General features: G+C 48.7%; 1 protein-coding gene across 1 annotated transcript in view; it reads right to left on the minus strand.

Moving 5' to 3' along the window:
• The window catches only part of MCF2 (MCF.2 cell line derived transforming sequence), a 55,493-nt gene that overhangs the window by 35,089 nt on the left and 194 nt on the right, over window positions 1–20,210 (minus strand). Inside the window, exons 2-4 of the mRNA XM_034063644.1 lie at window positions 8,621–8,689; window positions 8,093–8,207; window positions 3,728–3,818 (exon numbers count right to left, since the gene is read on the minus strand). Coding sequence (XP_033919535.1) covers window positions 3,728–3,818; window positions 8,093–8,207; window positions 8,621–8,689 — 275 coding nt within the window. The remainder of the gene's footprint in view (window positions 1–3,727; window positions 3,819–8,092; window positions 8,208–8,620; window positions 8,690–20,210) is intronic.

Raw genomic sequence — 20,210 nt, forward strand, 5'->3', positions numbered from 1 at the left:
CAGAAAGGTAACCACCAATCAAACCATGTCTTGTACCCTACTACAGACTTAAGAGAAAGGACTAAAGGTTAAAACCCCCATATATATATTTGTGTGTGTGCATATATATAAATAAATATATATATAATTATAAACCAGTAATTTCTCAGGGATATAACAGAGGCCCTATATCTATTTAAATCACTGCTGCAGTTGTAGTTCCTAAGGGCTGAGGTGTAGTAAGTTACCTGCAAACTCAACTCTAATGGTACTGCTGGAAAAAATCCCTTCCCCACAATACATTCGGGAAAGCAAAGACATAAGAGCTTTAATCTTGCCTTATATTTGACCTTATTACTTATAACACTACAAAGAACCTCGTGCATTTGGTGACCTTGGGGTTAGGTAACGAAACACAAAAGAACCTCCTAAAGCCTGTGCCCTCTGCGATTCCTCTGCAGCATACCAGGAAAGGCGGAAAACTCTCAGCACAATTCCACTAAACCAAGCAGTTGGCAACATTTCACTACTATTAACTCTCTCCCTGACCAAAGACCATGCTCAGGACATACTCCCCCTTCTGAGGACACAAATGTGTGTACCTTAAGGTCCCAGCTCAGCAGCTTGCTTAAATGCATGCTCAACTATAACCCTCTAGACAGCCCTGATATAATCAATATAGATGAACTAGGCTAATAAAGCACAAGAACAGGCATGCACTGAAAGCATCATAGTTATTATCTCTTCAGTGAATATCTCACCCTGATGCATTTAATGTGATTTTTCCCCCATTTTAGGAATTTGGTTTTCAGGGAATATTCTTCCCTCCAGCTCACTGGGATATTCAGAAGGTCGAAAATCAATGAACACAAAGTAGTATCTGCCACTAAGTTTGCTTCTGAGTGATGGAGACTGAGGCTAATGGTCCTTACACATACAGGTGCTGAAGTTCATAGAAACATAGAGCCACAGAATCACAGAGCACCAGGCTCGAAGGGGTCTCAACGATCATCTGGTCCAACCTTTCATGGCACAGCATGACCTAGACAAGATGCCCTAGCACCCAGTGCAGCCGAGCCTTAAAAGTGTCCAACCTTAATGACTTTCTGCTGTCCCTTAAAGTCACACCGCAAAATGCCAGGCACTGCTCGTTTGAGCTTTAACTCCCCCCAGAGCCAGAATGAAACTCCGAAGCTCTCCGCTACCTTTATTGCAGCCGGCTGCAGAATTAACCCCCGAAGATGCTGCGAGCATCGCTGCCGCACACCTCCCACCCAGGGCCCGCTCCCTGCCAGCGGCTCTCTCGTACCGTACAGCAGCGAGCACAGCCTTTCCCAGGACATGTCGCGATGCGACAAGCAGCGGCACTGCGGGACAGCGATGCCCGACGCCCGTCCGCACGGAGGATGCTCCTACAATCACTCCATTAAACCGGCTCCGCTCAATATCCCTCTTCCTCCAGCACCTCCCGCACACCCCCCGGTACAACGAGGCCTCCCTCCCCCCCTCCGTGCTCGCTGCAGCACGGCGGGCCCGGAGCCTTACCGCAGTGCTGCCGGCCCGCAGCCCGCCGCGCCGCGGGCTCGCCTCGGCCATCGCCCCGCAGCCGGGACGGGGCCGCACCGGACGGGGCGAACGGGACGGAGCCTCCTCACGTCCCCCGGTGCTCGCCCCGCAGCCCCGCAGGGCAGGCAGCAGGCAGCCCTGCCGGCACCCGCGCCCGGCTCGCAGCACCGCGCTCCTTCCTTAGCGCCGGGTTTGCTTTTAAGGTGGAATGCCCAAAATCATCCTGCAATCAAGGCCAGCGTTTTTCCCTTCGAGGATGCGGCTCGCAGAGATCCTCTCCCCCTTCCCCCTTCCTCCCCGCCTTGTCTCAATGTGTGCTGTCAAGTTCTTTAGGATTCTAGGGGGGGGAGCGAGGAAAGATGCTCCTGCCAAAACCTGAGGCTCAACCCTGGCTGCACGGCCTTGCTTCCAAATGCACGTAGCACCAGCGTGAGCCTGCTCTGCTCGTGCAATTAGAGACATACACAAAGAGTTAAGCAAAAATCGGTCTGATCCAACATTTTTCTGGATCAGATGCACATGAGCAGAGCTGCAATCACATATACACATGCTGAAAAAATAGGACACCGTGCATTTGAAATGCAGCTTATTTGCACTTCTTTATTCCAAACTCATACAGAGCTCAGAAGACTTCTTTATAGCAGCACAGGTTTATGATTAGAAAGAAATCAAGATGTGCGCTTCTATGTTACCTGCACAAAGGCAAGTCCAGCCAGACTCCTCCTGGACACAAAGACCAGACCCTGGTTTTAAGGCAAGATTCCCAAGTCTTAAGATTTAGTGGACACGGGTTTCCCGCTTGTCACTCCCCTTTACACAGAGCATCTCCACACTATCGACACAGACAGCCCCGATACTCCAGGCAGAGTCACTTCTCTACACGGACACGCAGCGCACACAGGCACACAAATAGGGTGGGTGCTCAAAGGTCACCCCATAATTAGATTTCCTTATTAAGCACAAAATGAATGACAATTCTGTAGAAGCCACAAATTAGGACAGGGCTTTCCCCCCCCCCCCATTTGAAACTTCCAAACTCCGCAAAGCAACCTCATCATCCTTAAAAGATGCTCTCAGTAGTAGCAAATGTTGGCAACGGAACTGAATTTTGATGCTCCCTTTAAAGAAGTACTTTTAAAAAGCTCTTTCTTCCCTGATGGCATGGTAACCATGCTTGGAAATTCAGCATATGACATCCAGGGAAACCAGAGCCCAAAATACCGACAGAGGCATCTTATGCACACTGCAAAGAGGTAACCCCCTCTTCCTTCCACAGGATGCCCATCAGCAAAACACCATCAAAGCCTGACATTCTGAACACCAAGTTCAGCTGGACCAGTGTTACAAACTAAAACAGTGCAAGATTTAACTTTACCATACCTAACCACAAGGAGGTAAGAGCTTCTATTCCTCTGTATAAACCATTTGCTCCATTCTCCATCAGATGGACCAATGTCTTTAACTGTTCAATGCTTAAAGGCAACAATAAGACACACAGAATATTTTCACTGACTTACCCACATGGCATGGGCTGGCTGGAAAAGCATTTATTGGCTCCTACCTACCCATGCACCTATAAACTCGACTTACCTACACGTGCATGAACTGCTGCAACACCACGCTCTGATTTCACAGCGCACAATGCACTGCCAAGCTGCAAAAAGCTCATTTTGAGGTAAGTTCTACCAGGATATGTGCTGATGATGTGTAGCACCTCAACATATGTCATATTTAAAATACATGAATGCATATATAGACATTTAAAATAGGTTTTGCCACCTATGCCCACACACAAATGCTTGTGAAGCCTGTTTTAAGAACCTAACGCTTTCAGTCACTGACAATTGGGTAAAACATAATTTCATTAATAACCAGTGTCTAGAAAGAACATATATTGAGCCACCATCAAAAGCACAGAACAAGGCACAAAACCCATTTGAACCACTATGAAGAAGCACAAAACGAAGCAAATGAATCAGTTAATACTCAAAGAGCTCCTTTACACACTCAAATGGGGCATAGAGCAGTGCCTGAGTTAATTATAGTGCCATAAACCAAACTACGACCTAGGGAGAAAGCACGAGCATCATTGCTCCTGGTTCCCACTGATTTCTTGAAAGTGATACACAATGGGCACGATGACTTAGTACATTAAAAGAGATTAACATTAAAGAGGACTTACTGCTAATTTTTGGAGAGTCATTTTGACTGATGTCCATGTGTCCAATCTTCTATCCAGGATCAGGATAAATCTGGTGTCTGACTCATGCTGACTGTGAGATAAGAAAATACCAATAACCATGCAACATCTTAAGGGAATGTGATTCTATTCCCCCCCAGAAAAACCCAGAACACAAACCACAGTGTGATATTGCCACAATTCCCCAAGCAGATTCCAACAAGAAATTTGGGAAGCCCACCTTAGGGTGAGCCCAGGGTGAAGCATCACCTTCGAACTGCACAGAAGGTGGAGACAATACATTAGTGGAGACACACATTGGTGGAGACAAAAGCTTGGCCTTGGAACCCACGCTGGTCTAGAGAAGACCTCTGAGGAGGTCCAAGGAGGCAGCAGCCACTGTTCCAAGATGCACATCCCTTTGTGGTCAGCTCTTCTTTCCGATGGGACTTGCCACCTCCTTGCCCAGGTTACAGCAACCAAGCCATGACTTGGTTTGGCATAAAGCAGTAGAGGAAACATCACACCAGGGAAGAGTAATGCCAGCCTGGCAAGGGCAGAGGGGGAACTGGGGCTGGAATAGGCTGTCAGTGCTTCCCCAGCACCTCCCAAGGCCCCATTGGAGAGGTGGTGAGTGGTAGGAGGCACTTTCCAACACCCTCTGCATGCACAGGTTTCCTGGCATCCCTCTGACACCCAAAGCCTTTAAACTGCTTTGAAATCCCCACCCTTACCAGGCAAGGCAGCAGTACCAGGGATGCCTGGGCTGGCAGTGAGCTCCTTACCCATCTGTAATCAAACATTGCCTTCCCAAGCTAACTGGGCACAGCACAACCAGCTCAAACAATGATGATACACACCCCAAGGCAGCCTGAGTTACAAACTGGTATCATGTTTGCAAACAGGTAAGTGTACGCCAGCTTGTAAGCCAGTCCTCTGATGTGAATGCATTTACAGGAGACTTAGGTAATATCTACAACATTTATTTAGTGGATGTTAAACCGGATTAACACATCCCATGTTCTAGTGCCATGTCCCTACCCTGTTGCTGCAGAGAGGCTTCCAATACACATGCTGGGTCAGGTATCTGCACTGGGCATAGCCCCATGCAGGCAGTGGCTTTGGTACTTGTCATGTTTGGCAAGTGAAAACACATGGGGGATCACTGAGAGGTATCACATGGCAGACAACACTTGGCAACTACACTGCATGAAGCCAGTGCAGGAGCTCTCGCTCGATGCACGTCTCGCTGCTCTGGCATGTGATAGCCACATCTCTGGCAAATACATTTAAAAGGAATTAGAGGTTGTGCCAAGAGGAAAAGACACAGAATTCCCTCTGGCTCATAATAACAAGGGACTGAAGAGATACAGAGGCACCCAGCTCTGTCCTGCAGATACATCTGTAGGATCTCCACCATCACACCCAAAGTGCAAAGGTTTCCTGTGAATTTATACATTGCTGTTGAGGCACAGCACAAAAAAGCAGACAAGACTGATGGTGTATTTGACACGCGGGTTGAACACAGAGCTCTGGCATGCAGTGAAGTGTGAGGTTACACACCGTGAGCTGGACTGGGCACAGCTTTTCAGGCAAAACCTTTTCCAGCTAAAACAATTTTGGCAACATGAAACTACTGCAGGTTTCTGACAGCTCTGTTCACCCCCTCCATGAGATAAATGTCTCAGGTGGGAGCAAGGGGGAAAAAGGATCCTTTAGTTTGAGGGAAAATAAAACCCTTTTCAGCCCATCCTAAAGCTTTTAAAAGTCTCTGTTCTCGAGGAACAATTCCCCAACTCCCACTGTCTCCCAGTCTGGAGAGGGGCTTGGGACAAGGGCCTGTAGGGACAGGCCAAGGGGAATGGCTTTAAGCTGCCAGAACAGGGGAGACTGAGATGAGCTCTTAGGCAGAAGCTCTTCCCTGTGAGGGTGCTGAGGCGCTGGCACAGGGTGCCCAGAGAAGCTGTGGCTGCCCCATCCCTGGCTGTGGTCAAGGCCAGGTTGGATACAGGGGCTTGGAGCAGCTGCTGCAGTGGAAGGGGTCCCTGCCTGTGGCAGGGGTTGGACCTGGAGGAGCTTTAAGGTCCCTTCAACCCAAACCAGGCTGGGATTCTATGACTTCCCAACAGACTGTCATTGAAAAACCAGACCCATACCCATAGTGCTCATACAGCAATGTTGCCAGTGTAACAAAACCTGAAGAGAAAAACCTATAATCCAAGTAATTCAGCAAAGGCAGTGAGGCTGTAGTGCACTGTTCATTCATAACCACATGCCAAAGTATGCCACCTACTGAGGACAAGGTTATACTCAGCTACCTCTAAGCACACTCTTCTACTTTGATCAGTTCCCTTACAGACACAGAGAAGAAAGCTCCAAAGCCTTGAAACCTCCTGTGGGAAATGCTGAATTTACTCTGGAGCAAGCCCATCACTGTTTGCACGCCAGGCCTTGCAGTTCATCAGATATCCAGTCCTACAAGGTACCTTTTAGACCGACAATAAAAATCAATCAATGCTTTCTCACTAAGGCTGCAAGGGCTGCTCATCTGCATCCAGCAGCAGAACGACAGAGTCAAAGAGCATAATCGAGGACTGTTTCTCTCTGGGAGCTTCTTGTCACTTCTTTCCCCTTCCCCTCAATTTTGTGTGTGTTGTAGAACACAACAGACTAAAAATAAAGGCTTGGGATGCTTTGTAGGAGGACTTGAAATCAGATCCCGGAGGCTGCACTTGTGAGGTTTAGCACAGGACCGAGACTCCTCGTGGCTGCTGGGATCAGAGCAGGACAGCAGGACCTGCTGCCTAATACTGAAACTCAGAGGTATTTATAGTCACTAGCACCCTTTGCTGTGTCACTACTCCATGTTATCAGCCATGGCTCTGAATCACTTTGTACTGCACTTCCTGATCTAAGTGAAACATGCAGAGCTTGTCTAAATACCAGAAAGTTGGAGAGTCAAACAACACGGAATGGAACGGAATGGAATGGAACAGAATAGGATCAAACAGAATAATTACAAATGGGATTAGAATACACCATTTCAGTTGAAAGGAACCTACAACGATCATCTAGTCCAACTGCCTGAGCTCTATAGGGCTGACCAAAACTTCAAGCATTATTAAGGGCATTGACCAAATGCCCCTTAAACACTAACAGGCTTGGGGCATCGACCACCTCTCTGTAAGCCTCTGTCAGTGTTTGACCCCCCTCTCAGGAAAGAAATGCTTCCTAATGGCCAGTATAAACCATTCCCACATATACCTTCACTGGATCCCAGGGAGAAGAGCATCTCCCTGGCCACATCCCATCCTCTGGAAGCTGCAGAGAGCCACGAGGTTATCTCTCAGCCCCCTTTTCTCCTAACTGTACAAGCACGAAGGCCCCAGCCACTCCTCAGAAGCCATGCCTTCCATTGGTCCCAAGATGGTCAGGTACTGAGGCAGGCTGTTATGATGGTAGGAGGAGCAGAGAAGCATGACTGAAGTGGTTCTCCTATAAACATGCTGAACATGTCTGAATCACCACAAGCTCACAGCTCTCATTAGCTTCTTGATTGAGTTGGACCTATTAGAGGGACAGCAAGACTGCTCATCATGCTAATGCCAGGGTGTTTCCAGAAGCCCTGGAGAAACCGGGCAGAGCTGGGAAGTGCAAATGCCCACAGGACTTCAGAGTCCATCCAAAAAGAGGCCAAAGGAACCAAAGGCTCTTTTCCTTCCCTTACCTCTTCCAAGGCAGCTGCTGATGGAAAACCCCCATCCAGCTGCTGTCAACCTGCTCTCCCTGCAGGAAGAAATTTGCCAAAACAGGCATTATTTGAGGAAATTAAGCATTCCAGGTAACTGAGTCACAAGGCTCAGCAATAAGGAATAGGAGGGCCATTAATCTAAGTATGTGGCACAGGCTGCTTAACCCCAAGACATGGGAGCTGCGGCACGCTGCTGAGCCAGCGCGTGGAATGGGGACCCCACACGCTTTGTCCCTGTAATTAGTCCCTTCCTTGGGTTCATTTTGCTTTTTCCACAGTAATGACTCTCTAGTTGTACATGTCAAACACTACTCCGCAGCAGCATGGCATATTTAAGTGGTGACACATGTCCAAGCTTAAGGAAAGCTTGTTAATTAGAAACTTAATAAACTCAATTTATGATACATGCAGGCTTACAAGTCAGATGGATGATGGCCACTTTTCACCCTGCAGTGACTGGCACATTAAATACCACACCTGGACACCATAAGGGCTTGCATCATTCCACCTTTTCCCTTGAGAGCCGAAGATAAAGCATAGCACTACCATGAAGATCCCTTGCCTAACCCAAGCAGGTCTTGCCCATCACAGACAAGAGCTAGAAGAGAGCCACATACCTGGGGACTGACGTTAGGTATGTGAGGACTTTAGATACGATCTCCTCGGGCACCTCGTTGAAGCGAGCGTTGTCAGGGAGGGTGATAATCCAAGCCTTGTCCTTCCCTCGGCCACCTGGAATAAGGACAAGGATGCTTTCAAGGATGATTTCAAGCACAACACACATGCAGACGTACTAGAAAGAAACTTATTAGGTACCAGGTATTTCCTTTATTTACTGAGTGTACTTTACATGGGACAGCAAAAGAAGGCAGAAATACAAGGACAAATCTGGAACCTACAGAAAACTATTTCAAAGCAAAGCCCTTGTTAATGTGTTGCGTGTTTGAAGGTAAGAGCACTTTGCATGGCTTGAAACAGAAACCTAATACACTCTTTCAAACTGCCCCAATGTTTTATTAACAACCTTTCTAGTGGCACTGGAGGCTACCTGATGGATAATATCCCGTGTGGAGTATCATTTTGCCAAATAGCATGGAAGTTTGTCTGGGGTATTTAATTACCACAGAGAAGTTCACTGTACTCACCGGAGAGAAAAGCAAACTCCTTCATCAAATCATCACTGATGTCCTTTGCACAGATGGGTATTGTGGTTTCTGGGGAGGGGAGAAAAAGCAAAAGCAGCCATCAGAAAGGAAGCAAAACTCCAAATGTTTATCAATATGCTCACCCAAAGGTGGGATTTGAACCCAGTGTAGCTTCCCTAAATTGTATATGAAATCTCACAACAAAGGACATAGGGATCTCCTAGAAACCACTGATTCTAATGACTCCAACAGGGCAAATGCCATAAATCAGCAGTTAATGTATTCTAGCAAAGGCACTAAGGGAGTTTGGGTGCTCAACAGGCTGTATCCAATATTAATCGTTATATTTTGGAGTTACTAACTTTACTCCCTACTCTGCACACTCCCCCAGTGCTCCCTAACCTTGGCAGTGCAACGGGCTGAGGTTTCTGCTGGCATCAGCAGCATCCAAGGCTGCCACGCTGGGAACAAGGCCGGGTTTTCACACTGTTAAGAGTCTTTAATTTTGAGCAAATGAGCTTCTGAACTCGTGGTTCCATCTGCACTTGGAAAGGATGTGCTGGCTTTGGGTTATTAGATTTCTTTTTAATTAAATAATGGGAGAGGCTGGTTTCACGCCACGTTTAGCACACTGACCATGTCAGCGGCAATGGAAGGTTACACATGGCTTTACCTGGGAGAAGGAAAACACAAACCAGACTGGACACAAGGGATGCTCAGAGCTGGTCCACATTTATCTATAAATGGAATGATAGCTTAAAATGAAACAACCTTGTTCCTGCAAATAAAGGTTTCCAAGCACATCTATACAAATGTGCTCTCCGATAATCACATTTTAAACACTGATTATTGCAAAGAGTCTGTCCTAGGGAGTAATCTGGCTGTTTCAAATGACACGGCCTGCATACTTCAGCACACTCCAGCGTAATCAGTATTTATCCATCCCTGGCAGTGTTCAAGGCCAGGTTGGATGAAGCCTTGGGTGATATGGTTTAGTGTGAGGTGTCCCTGCCCATAGCAGGGGGTTGGAACTGGATGATCTTAAGGTCCTTTCCAACCCTAACTATTCTATGATACTATGATTCTATTCTATTTCACTGTTTCCAAAGGCTTTCTGCTCACTTCAGCTTTACCTAAGGATTTTCCGGGCCCTTGGCGGGCTGCATGAAGCAGAGAGGTGCATGAGGTGATGGGGACCCTGCTCCCGCATCCCCACTTGCCATGGCCTCCTCTTCGCTCTTCCACACACACAGTTTTCCCTCTTATAGATAAAACTGTGATTTCTGTTTGCTAAGGATCAATTGGCATCTACAGAAGCATTCTTCATTTTAACAGGCCACAGAACGGGTCTTGCTAAGAAAGCAGTTTGCCTTGCAAAGCTATTTCAAACATTCACATTCAACTGCTTCACCTAACTCGAGGACAAGCTGCAGCAACAGATTTCTCCTCTACCAGTAGATTTCTTTCTCCAGGTCAATAGTTTCACACTGATAAAAATGCATATTTAATAACTTCAGGGGCTCCAACACACGAAGCAGATGATATTAAACACGCTGGGCTTTGAAAATACAAGACGAAAGGCGCAGCAACACTTATTTGCCTTGGAACAGCGTGGGGTTGTTCAGCAGCCTGTCTCCCTTTGTACTGAGGTGAAGTCAGCTCACCTTCCCTACCCATGGCTTGGCCATGCACTAGAACACCCCTGTGCGACTCAAGTGCTCAGCAGTAAAAGCAATCACAACTACAGGTGTACAAGTAAATGAGGCTTTTGTTTCTGGTTCTGCAGTGGTATGGGAGGGATGAGCTGGTTTATTGAGAGCTGTCAAGGAAACAGGCTGGGAAAGCATTAAAATAAGCTGGAGACAGGTATGGTTGGGGGAAAAAAGTGCTTTCCCACAAATATTCTCAAACCTCGCTTTATAGAAAAGAATACAATCTCAAAAATGCACGTTTTAACCCCAGAGTGCAGTGCTTATTCTCTCACATCTCACCCACAATTTATCATAGAGTCATAGAATGGTTTGGGTTGAAAGGGACCTCAAAGCTCATCCAGTCCCAACCTCTCCCACATGCAGGGACACCTTCCACTAGAGCAGGTTGCTCCAAGCTCCAACCTGCTTCCCAAGGGATGACATTTCTGGAAAAGGGCATTCAGCCCTTTCAGAAAACCAGCCCCTTCCGAGCAGTCCCAAAATAACTCATTTAAGGAAAAACTAGGTGGGAGTACTTTACTTCAGGCAGTGAAGACTCAGGGAGCATTTCCCTTACAAACCCTTCCCATCTCCTGTAGTGTAGGAGAATCCAACAAGCGACAGAGGAGCAGGATAACTGCCCTTTGGTAAGGCCAAGGCACAACAATAGGCTGATTGTGGTCCCATTAGAGCTGCTCCATGGCCATCAAACCCAACCCCTTGGGCAAACATTAGGGAAAATCAAGTGTTGGCAACAGATTCAGAAGCGTGTTGCTGTGCCTGAGGCACATCAGTGGGATGCTGCTATAAATCCTCTACAGAAGCATGACCCCTGTCCTCAAATATGAATCTATGGAAAAAGAGCAGTGAAAAGCAGTGGGGCACAGATAAAAACAAGGCTTCAGTTGATGTGCATTAGCAAACTGGGGGGTTCTTATTTGGAGGACTCTTTGGGACAGTACAGAAAAGACCCCAGGGTACAGCCCACGCTGGTTATGAACCACATCTCACTGGCATAAGGCAGAGGAAATCCAGGTTTCACACCAGTCCACTCATTCCTCTTAAAATAAGCTTTGTGATCATCAGCTACTATGGACTAGAGCTCTGCTGTTTTAAAATCAAGCCTGAACCACCTTGTGCTACAGCATCCCAAACTGTACTGCTAACCCCACACAGTTGGTATGACCTCAGGCTTTAGGGTCGTACTAAAACCAAGCAGTACCTCAATGATAAACTGTTAGAACAGTGTAGTAACATCTTCTATATAGGCTCTAATCTGGGTATTTGCAAAATGCTGCTGCAATTATGACATTCAGAGACTCCTCTATGGAGGAGATCGTTGCCATGACACAGAGTTTCAGAGGATGTGTGAAGCCAAGCAGGGACAAGACAAAGGGGAAATACAGAGCTCTATACTCCATAGAGAAAAAGTAATGTGGCTCAGTAGGGAACCTGCTGACTCAGCCCTGTCCCCATCATTTGGCTTACACAGCCCACAACGTTTTGCTGGGTCCTCTCCATAGGACTGTATCTCAAGGCTGTTGCACAGATTGCAGCTGTGAAAATGATGCTCATTGTCAGTGATCCTCCCTTTTGGGGGGATTCAAGCACGGAGGGACTTCCACAAAGGGTGGGGAGGGGACAGTTACAGTCTGAGTCCAAATCCCTCTCATAAACCTCAAATGAACACTGAAGATCCTTGCTCTTTGGTAACTATTGTTTTCTTTCCCTTTCCAAACTTCACAGCCCTGCAGCATCTGCAGACAGCAGCTGTGTCACACATCTGCCAAGCCGACGGAGAAGCGCTTTGTGCTTCGCAACACTGCCCAAATATTGTTTGCAGCTATAAAACCCATTTGGAGATGGCTTTGTTGTGAATGAAGAACAGCAGCTCTTCAGAGGAGGGCTGCTGCCGTAGTCTAGGAAACAAAACTGAAGTAAATCAAATGAAAAGGGTAAAGGATCACATTGAGTTTATCCGTGACCTGCTTCTTGTCGGCTGCTTGTCCATTCAGACGTCTACACCCAGTGAAGCAGCATTTATTTGGTGCCAAGGGAGCCTGCAGAGCAGCACAGTTATAACCTATTTCCACTTCTCACAGTGACTTCCTGTGCTAACCATCAGCCAGTGTCTGTCTTTGGTTGTCCTCCTGCTACTTTGAGGCTAGTGATGAACCAACAGCATTTACAGGAAGGTCTGGTGCTTGGGAGGCCAGCATCAGTGTGACCCTCCCAGAGCAGCCCATGGAGAACAAGCAAGGCTGGGCGTGAGGATTAAGCCATCCCCATCTCATCTGCTTTATGCAGGAATGGGAAAGGCAATCCCTTAGAGGGGTGCCCCAGCCATGAACCCAGCGCAATGCAGAGAGCAGCCCTTCCAGCTCCTCCTGCTGAAGCTGCTCCCCTTGGTAAAATTAAACATTTATTGGGGCAAGGAATAGACACAGTCTTGTCTGAGGAGGAAGCCAATGCACCACCCTGCAATGTATCCCCCTAACTCAGTCTGCATTGCTATACCCACACAAAGCACTCAGAGAGGCCCTGCAGCCCATGGCTGGGTGTGCTCGATGTGGATAAGGGAAGAAGAAAAGGGGGACGCTCAGAGTGATGGTGTTTGTCTTCCCAAGTCACTGCTATGTGTGATGCTGTGGCTGAGCACCTGCCTGCCCAAGGGAGGTGATGAATGGATTCCTTGCTTTGCTTGCGTGCATCACTTCTGCTTTACCTATTAAACTGTCTTTATCCAACCCATGAGTTTTCGCTCTTCCACTGTTCCAGCTCTCTCCCCATCCCACCAGAAGGGCAGAAAGCAGCTTTGTGGGTCTCAGCTGTGTGCTGGGGTTAAACCACAACCGTGTCCTCAGACAAGCGCTGAGCCTCACCCTTCTTTCTCACTGAACAATTCCCAAAGCCTTTGGACTCAACTGAATCCACAAGGAACATCCCCATTCTCCCTATCAGCACACCATGTCCAGCAAGCAAGACAGAAGGAGTGATTAGAGCAGAAGCACTGGGTTACACTGCCTGCAAACTGCCACCCAGCAGTAACCAGCAGGTCTGTCACACAGCACAAGTGGCCAAATGCCTGTCCCTTGGGAAGGAGCAGGGCAGGGCACAGCAGAGAGCAGTGTTCAACCCATCTCTTCCCATGGATCACACCTACATCGGGTCCAAGCAGTGGCTTCCCTGACATGTTCATACCCTGGAGCAGGATCCTCATTTCCCCATCATCGCATCCACCCTCCCACACCTGTGTAAGGATAGGACAGGATGCTGTGTACAGGCAGAGCAGTGCTCACACGGTGTTTGTGGGAAGCAGAACCAGGAAGGGCCAAATCCTTAACAGAAATAACACTTTTATCTATAAGAGGAACAAACGTGTGCATGGAATAGCAGAGAGAGCCCCTGGCCAGGCACCGTGACGCTGGCCGAGATCCCGTGCTGAACTGCACGTCCATGAGAAGCAGAGAATGGGACATTGTGCTCCCCAACAAGGCCTGCTGTATTCACCAAAAGCTTATCCGCAGGACCTGGTCTGAGCAGAGGACAGCCCAGTCCTGAGGCTGCTTCCTGGCCTAGACACTAAACTCTGGTAGCCGGAAGCAAACTGTGTCTCCTGCAGCTTCAGATCCTCATTGGGAATGGGAACAGACACAAGTGCCAACAGGATACAGTGCTACCACAGGGCAACGAGCATGTCTGATGCCAAAGGGCAGAAAAGAACCCAGCAGCCCCCATCCATCAGGCTGATGTGGTGCCCATGGGTTGAGCAAGAGCTAACATCAAAGGGAGGGTGCTAAAACCCCTGCTGACCCTAACATTGGATGGTGTAGGACCAACACGGACAGCTGGGAAAGAAAAGGTCTCCACAACCCACATGGTTGGTTTCTAGATGCACCAAAGAGCTGAAGGTCTCGGGATCAGCACTGAAGTCCACCAGCACTTGGTGGCTTCCTTCCCATGGATCTGAGGCCAAGGGATCATTCTTCCCTACAGGTTAGTTTTCAGAGCACGCTGGCTTACAGGGACCAAGATCCCATAACAAGGACTCCTAAAGATTCATAAAGCAGAAAAGCAAAGGGGCCTAATACTAAGAGACATTTCTGCTCATTTCCACCCCAGTCATCCAGGGCTGCAGAGCACTCAACAGCTTAATGCTGCAATTGCACCTTTACAGCAGAGGTAACAGCTTGGCCACAGATGTAGACCTGTGGGGACCTTTTCCCCACGTGAGGAACAAAGCACATCCTGCATCCATTAAATTCCTTCCTCTCTACACTTCAGCAGTTCAGCTGCTGAAGAAACTTAAGGACTTGGTTGCTCAAAGTGCAAAACCTGCTGAGGTCCTCTTCTGCATTAGCAGTTGATCCCAGGTACATTGCAGAAGCTATCTGTGTAACCATCAGTCATCTCTAAGAGCAGTGCTGAGCTGCACACACCTTTGTGTGCACCAAAACCACCTTCATCTGCTCACATATCCTGCCCTGACATACAGATACTCACTTGGGGGTACCTGTTGCAAAGGCACTGATGCTGTCCATGGACCAAACTCAGCTTTAGCTATCTCAGTGCAAGAACACTTGCTGCTGCTGCTGCACCAACCTGGCATGCTGCAGAGTGTGTAATTCCAGGTGGGGCAGCCATTCCCTGTGCCAAGCGAGCAACACAAAAGAGCCATTAAAATATTTATGGCAGAAAGCTTCAATACCCTCAACTGCTGCAAGCCCTTTGTGTCCCCTGCCCGTGGGGACAGCTTGTACCTTGCTGTGACTGGAGGCGGCATGGGAGCATCTGCATCCTCCGAACCCTGGGCACCAGCTCATAACTACAGCCAGTCAAATCCAGGTTTCATTTGGAGGAAAGATCAGTAATTAGATTAGGTTTATAATGCCTACATTTATGGAAGACATGATGTATTGATCCTGAGGAAAATGATGGGGCTTCTCAGCCAGTTCTGTCAATAGGCAAACCTCCACCTGCCACATGCAAACATCTCTGTACACACTGAACAGAGGCGCTTGCAAACCCCACTTGTACTGGGTGGCTGAGCTGCCACCTCCATCAGCACAACCCAGGGGACAAGGGATGGCAGAGCTGAACCCCATCCCTGGCAGTGTTCAAGGCCAGGTTGGACACAGGGGCTTGGAGCAGCTGCTCCAGTGGAAGGTGTCCCTGCCCGTGGCAGGGGTTGGAGCTGGATGGGCTATGAGGTCCCTTCAACACAAACCAGTCTGGGATTCCATGAAGTTCCAGTTCAGCAAAGCAAAGGGTGTTTTCATCAGACACCTAAAGGGCAGCAGCCACCACACCACTGCTTCAAAGGAACTCCCTTGCCTTGTGTATGATAGGCAACGGTCCCTCAATACAGCCACCACCCTCCATGGCTGCATGAGCATGAACACAGACCTCTCTTCCTCAAATCACTGCCACTACTGTCCATATGTGAGCATGCTGCAACGAAAACCATGACGTAAACTTCACCAGGAGCATCACCTCATGTCACAGATGAGAAATCAAAGCAGTTACATCAGGCAGAAACACATTAAAATCACCCAGGGATCTAAAGAGGCTGTGCAAAGCCTCAAGAGGGTTAGCCCAGCACTAGGTGTGATGGGTTGGTCACCACGCCAGGCTCAAAGACTCCTTAAATTAACCTTTGTCAGCCTAGGGAGGATATTTTAAGGAAAGGCTCACTCTTTACAAGCCCTTCCTTTTATCCCTCCCCAAGCACCTACTCCAGCACAGCGTAGGAGGCAGGATACGGCACCAGATGGTCCTCTCTTCTGACCTAGTGGCTGTGCTTCTCCACCGAGGCCTTCTGGGGCTTGTCTGCAGTGGATGCTTCAGCACAGAGACATCTCCATCCCCCAAAGCTGGCAGTGTGCTCAGCTAAGAAACCATGCAGCAAAACCACCCTGAAATGAAGCTTCTGGAGGACGAGAATGACCTTTTCAAAAGGCTTTAGATTTATACACACTGAGGAGAGGAGCTCAAATGCAAAGGGAAATGATGTGAAAGAAAAAATAAAGATAAGAAACAGTGAGAAAATGTTAGTGCAGAGCAGGCTTGTGGACCATCATGCAGGCAGCTGAATCATCACCTTACAATAGGAGCTGAGCAGCCACCGGAGAGGGATCGGATGCACTGCATCCAGGCATGCATAGAGTGACCCTGGATCAGGCCCCAGAGCAGGAACCTCTGCTCCTGGGCATCCCTCTAGCAACCACCCATCAGGAATCACTGGCTGAGAGCAGGAGCACCCAAAGCACAGGTGTGGCACATCTGTGGTACCTTACTGACACACCAAACCAGCACAACCTCCTTCTGCTCACCATGGGGCAGTGAGGCAGCCAGCTCAGGATCCCACCTTTTTGGGAATACCATCCACCAAGTCAGTTTTGGGAGCTGGAGTGTGCACGGAAGTCTCCCCAAGAGCCATGCTGACAGCAAGCAGGATGCTCATGGGAGGTTGAAAGATTCAGGGTGTCCCCATGTGATGGAGATCATTGAGGTTTCCTGGGGGGTGGAATCTCTTCCCATTTAGATTTGACAGCTGACAAACTGGAAGCTTCACTTGGAAAAGGCAAAGCAAAAATCAATTACATGACAAGAAGGCTTGTGTGTTCCACAAGATCCACTAATGCACAGGAACAAGATACTGGATGCTCCCATGTTTCCATGCCCAGGCAGATAATCTATCTATCTGCTTGCATCACCCCAAACCTACGTGAAAAGTGGGAAAGATAAAAGTCCAGCTCCACTATACACTCATTTACATCGACTGCAAGAAACGTAATAGAAGTTTCTCAACACCCACCCGTGTGGATTCAAATGCAGTGTGGGAGCTGAGAAAATCCAGTTCCTTGCGTTTCTGCTACTTAGGAGCTTCAATGTACTTTTAGTTGTCTCCTAGTCCCAATTTTAGTCACTACGAGAGGCTCAGGAGCACATCAGCACCACGGCACGTTTGCCATCTGTGCGTGTTTAGCATCTGCCACCAGAACACACCTTCCTGGGCAGCACCAGCAGCCTCCAAACCACAGCCCATTCAGAGCTCAAGACTTCCAAAGCCAAATAAGACCATCATTAAAGTATACACACCTCAAGCACCTTCCCATCATCATTCAACCCTATGCAAGAGGTGTTTTTTCCAAGCCAAATTCCAGCTTTGTGCACAAAGCAACCCTTGGGAGATACAACAGCAGTGAAGGACCCCATCACCTGCTTGGGAACATGGAATTCAGTTCACTGAAGTCAACGGAGCAATGGATTTGCTTTTATAGCTCACAGAGCCAGGAAACTAAAAGGTGCAGCCAGATTCCCACAATGGCATCACCTGGAAACTCAGCTGCAAAGTGTTTAAGGACAGGATGGACAGAGCTTGGAGCACGCTGCTCTAGTAGAAGGTGTCCCTGAACATGGCAGGGGTTGGAACTGGATAAGCTTTAAGGCCCCTTCCAACCCAAACCATTCCATGGAAATGGAGATGCCCAATTCTGGCATTCCCCTGTTGACAAAAGCACATCCCCAAACCCAGGCAAGCACTCTCCATCCTGGGGGGCTCCTGACCCAGCCCCACTGCCAAACCAAGTCCAGCACTGCCCATGAGGAAAAGGGGTTTGGAAAACAAGGCAGCATCACCCAGCCCCTTACACCACTGCTCCTCACACTCCTGCTCCTCTGCACCCAGACTTGCAATGGCCTTCAGTGGGGCAAGCTGGCAGATAAGAGCATTGAAGCTTTGGCACAGAGCAAGATGGGGAGTGTGTGACCCGAGATGTGCTCACCACGCATACCAAAACAAGCAGCATCACACCAACATGTGTCAGTCAGCACGAAGTTGCCTGTTTGCAGCTCCAGGATCTCCCTGCAAGTCCTATCCACCAAACCTGACTTGAACAAAAGGCTCCTACCACAAGCACAGCCACTGACATCGAGCTCTAACCTTCTGTCTCCAGGGGAAGCTCCATGTCTCCAAGCATCCTCCAGTTTGATGCCAAAGACAATGCTTTGGAAGAGTCCTTCTTCCTCCCTCCCCCCCATATTTCCACTTCAACAACACTTTAATTGCTTTCCTCCTACTCAGCCCTGCTGTCACTTCACTTTTGCCCTGCTAAATGAATGACAAACCATTAAACTGTGGTTGTAGCAAATGGGATGTAGGGAGAGGAAGCACATCCCACATACTACTGACTGCTCCCAGACTACTACTGCTCCACGGTCCACCTGATGCCCTGATGGCAGCACAGAGCTTGCACAGGGAGGGAGCCCAAGCCATTGTAGAGATGAGAATGGCTGGAAAAGGCTTGGGATTTATACAGGCTTATCCCAGGTAATGGGGAAACACCACCTTCTACTGGAAACAACCAAGTTTCCTGCACCAATGTATAAAGGGAGATGGTTAAAGCACAGTCCCAAATCAGGCTGAATGCTCAGAAATCAGCGATGAGGGGAGAAAGAAAACCTCCTGATTTACTTTTAATCTCATGATTTAGGGAACCTTACTCTACTTTGTATCTTTTTCAATATCTCATCTTAAGATTTTATGTAGATGCCAAACCGCATGTCCAGACCCTGCAGCTATAACCACACAAACATGCCTTTGTGGAGATATCTTGATTCCCGATGAGCATCATACGAAGGTCGTCTGCCAAGAGCTGGTCAGAAGACAGGGTTCATGCTAAGGGAACCCCACTGCCTGCTCTCACCCATCACATTGCTCACAGAAGATGCTGTTCACTACCTGCATCCCCATCCTCGTGTCACCCTGTTCCCGTTCCAGCATGTGGGTGTTGTATTGATGGTACCATCACGAGGAGGATCAGACTGTTTTAATCACATCTGGTCTAGCAGCACCCTGTGTTGTCTCACCCCACCACCCCTGCCCCTGTTTCCCTACTCCCTATGGAAGGTGCAGGCAAAGGAGCAGGGCAGCAGGGATCCCAACAGGCAGGACCACAGCAATAGAAGGTGCTGTCATGGGCATCATCCCACAGGACATTATAAAACAAGCAGCTCCCAGGAAGCAGGTGACACACTGGTAAAGTCCTCACCTATGACTTATACTCCCAATACATTCCTCCTGCCCCCCAAACTGTGCTCTGGAATGAGACTGGAAGCATTCCTGGGGTCAGTGTGTCTTTGGTGTGCCTGGCAGGGCTCCAGGCTGTGGACAAGTGAGGATTGATGAGTGCCTTCAGTGCCTGACAAGATACACATCCCATAGCAAGGCTGGAGCACCCCAGAATGCCACCACATATCCAGGATTCTGGAAGACCATTGCAAGAAAAACCACTGTTCTCCCCACAAGGGAACAACAGAAAGAAGTCAGGGCTTCACAGCTCATCAGATCATTGTCTGTCCAAAGAGGCAGGAGAGCAGCTTACAGCCAGGGAGTAAGGAACTACATTGCATTTGCTTCTCGCATGGAGGGTCTGCAGCCATACAGCACAGCAACATCACCACCAATCAGTGCATTCCCCAGCACAGCCTGGAACTGAGCGAGGTTTAAAGCCCAAAAGATGAGAGAGGGAACAGGGGCAGTCTGACAGAGACACTTCACACACATCCACTGCTTTTCCACTTCAGAAACTGGGAAAGGCACAACGAAGTCCTCAGGCTAAGGCGCAACTTCCCAGGGAAGACTTCTTTAGGTCTGCCCAGGGGAACCTGAGAGAGGGGATTAACACCGGCAAACACCCGTCTTCCCATGGCATTTCGAGCCGTGCATTCCAGCACAAGGACACACCGGCAGCACAATGTGAACAGCTTCTCCTCACACACCCGTCCTCACACGTACCACGCAGGACACCACAACTACCACCCCTGCTCTTCAAACCCCCCCCCCCCCCACGCTCCCCAGCGGCCGCTACCAACCACCCCCCTGCCCGTCCCGGTGC

The sequence above is a fragment of the Melopsittacus undulatus genome, chromosome 6 (assembly GCF_012275295.1).
Source record: "Melopsittacus undulatus isolate bMelUnd1 chromosome 6, bMelUnd1.mat.Z, whole genome shotgun sequence".
In the NCBI taxonomy this organism is placed as follows: domain Eukaryota; kingdom Metazoa; phylum Chordata; class Aves; order Psittaciformes; family Psittaculidae; genus Melopsittacus; species Melopsittacus undulatus.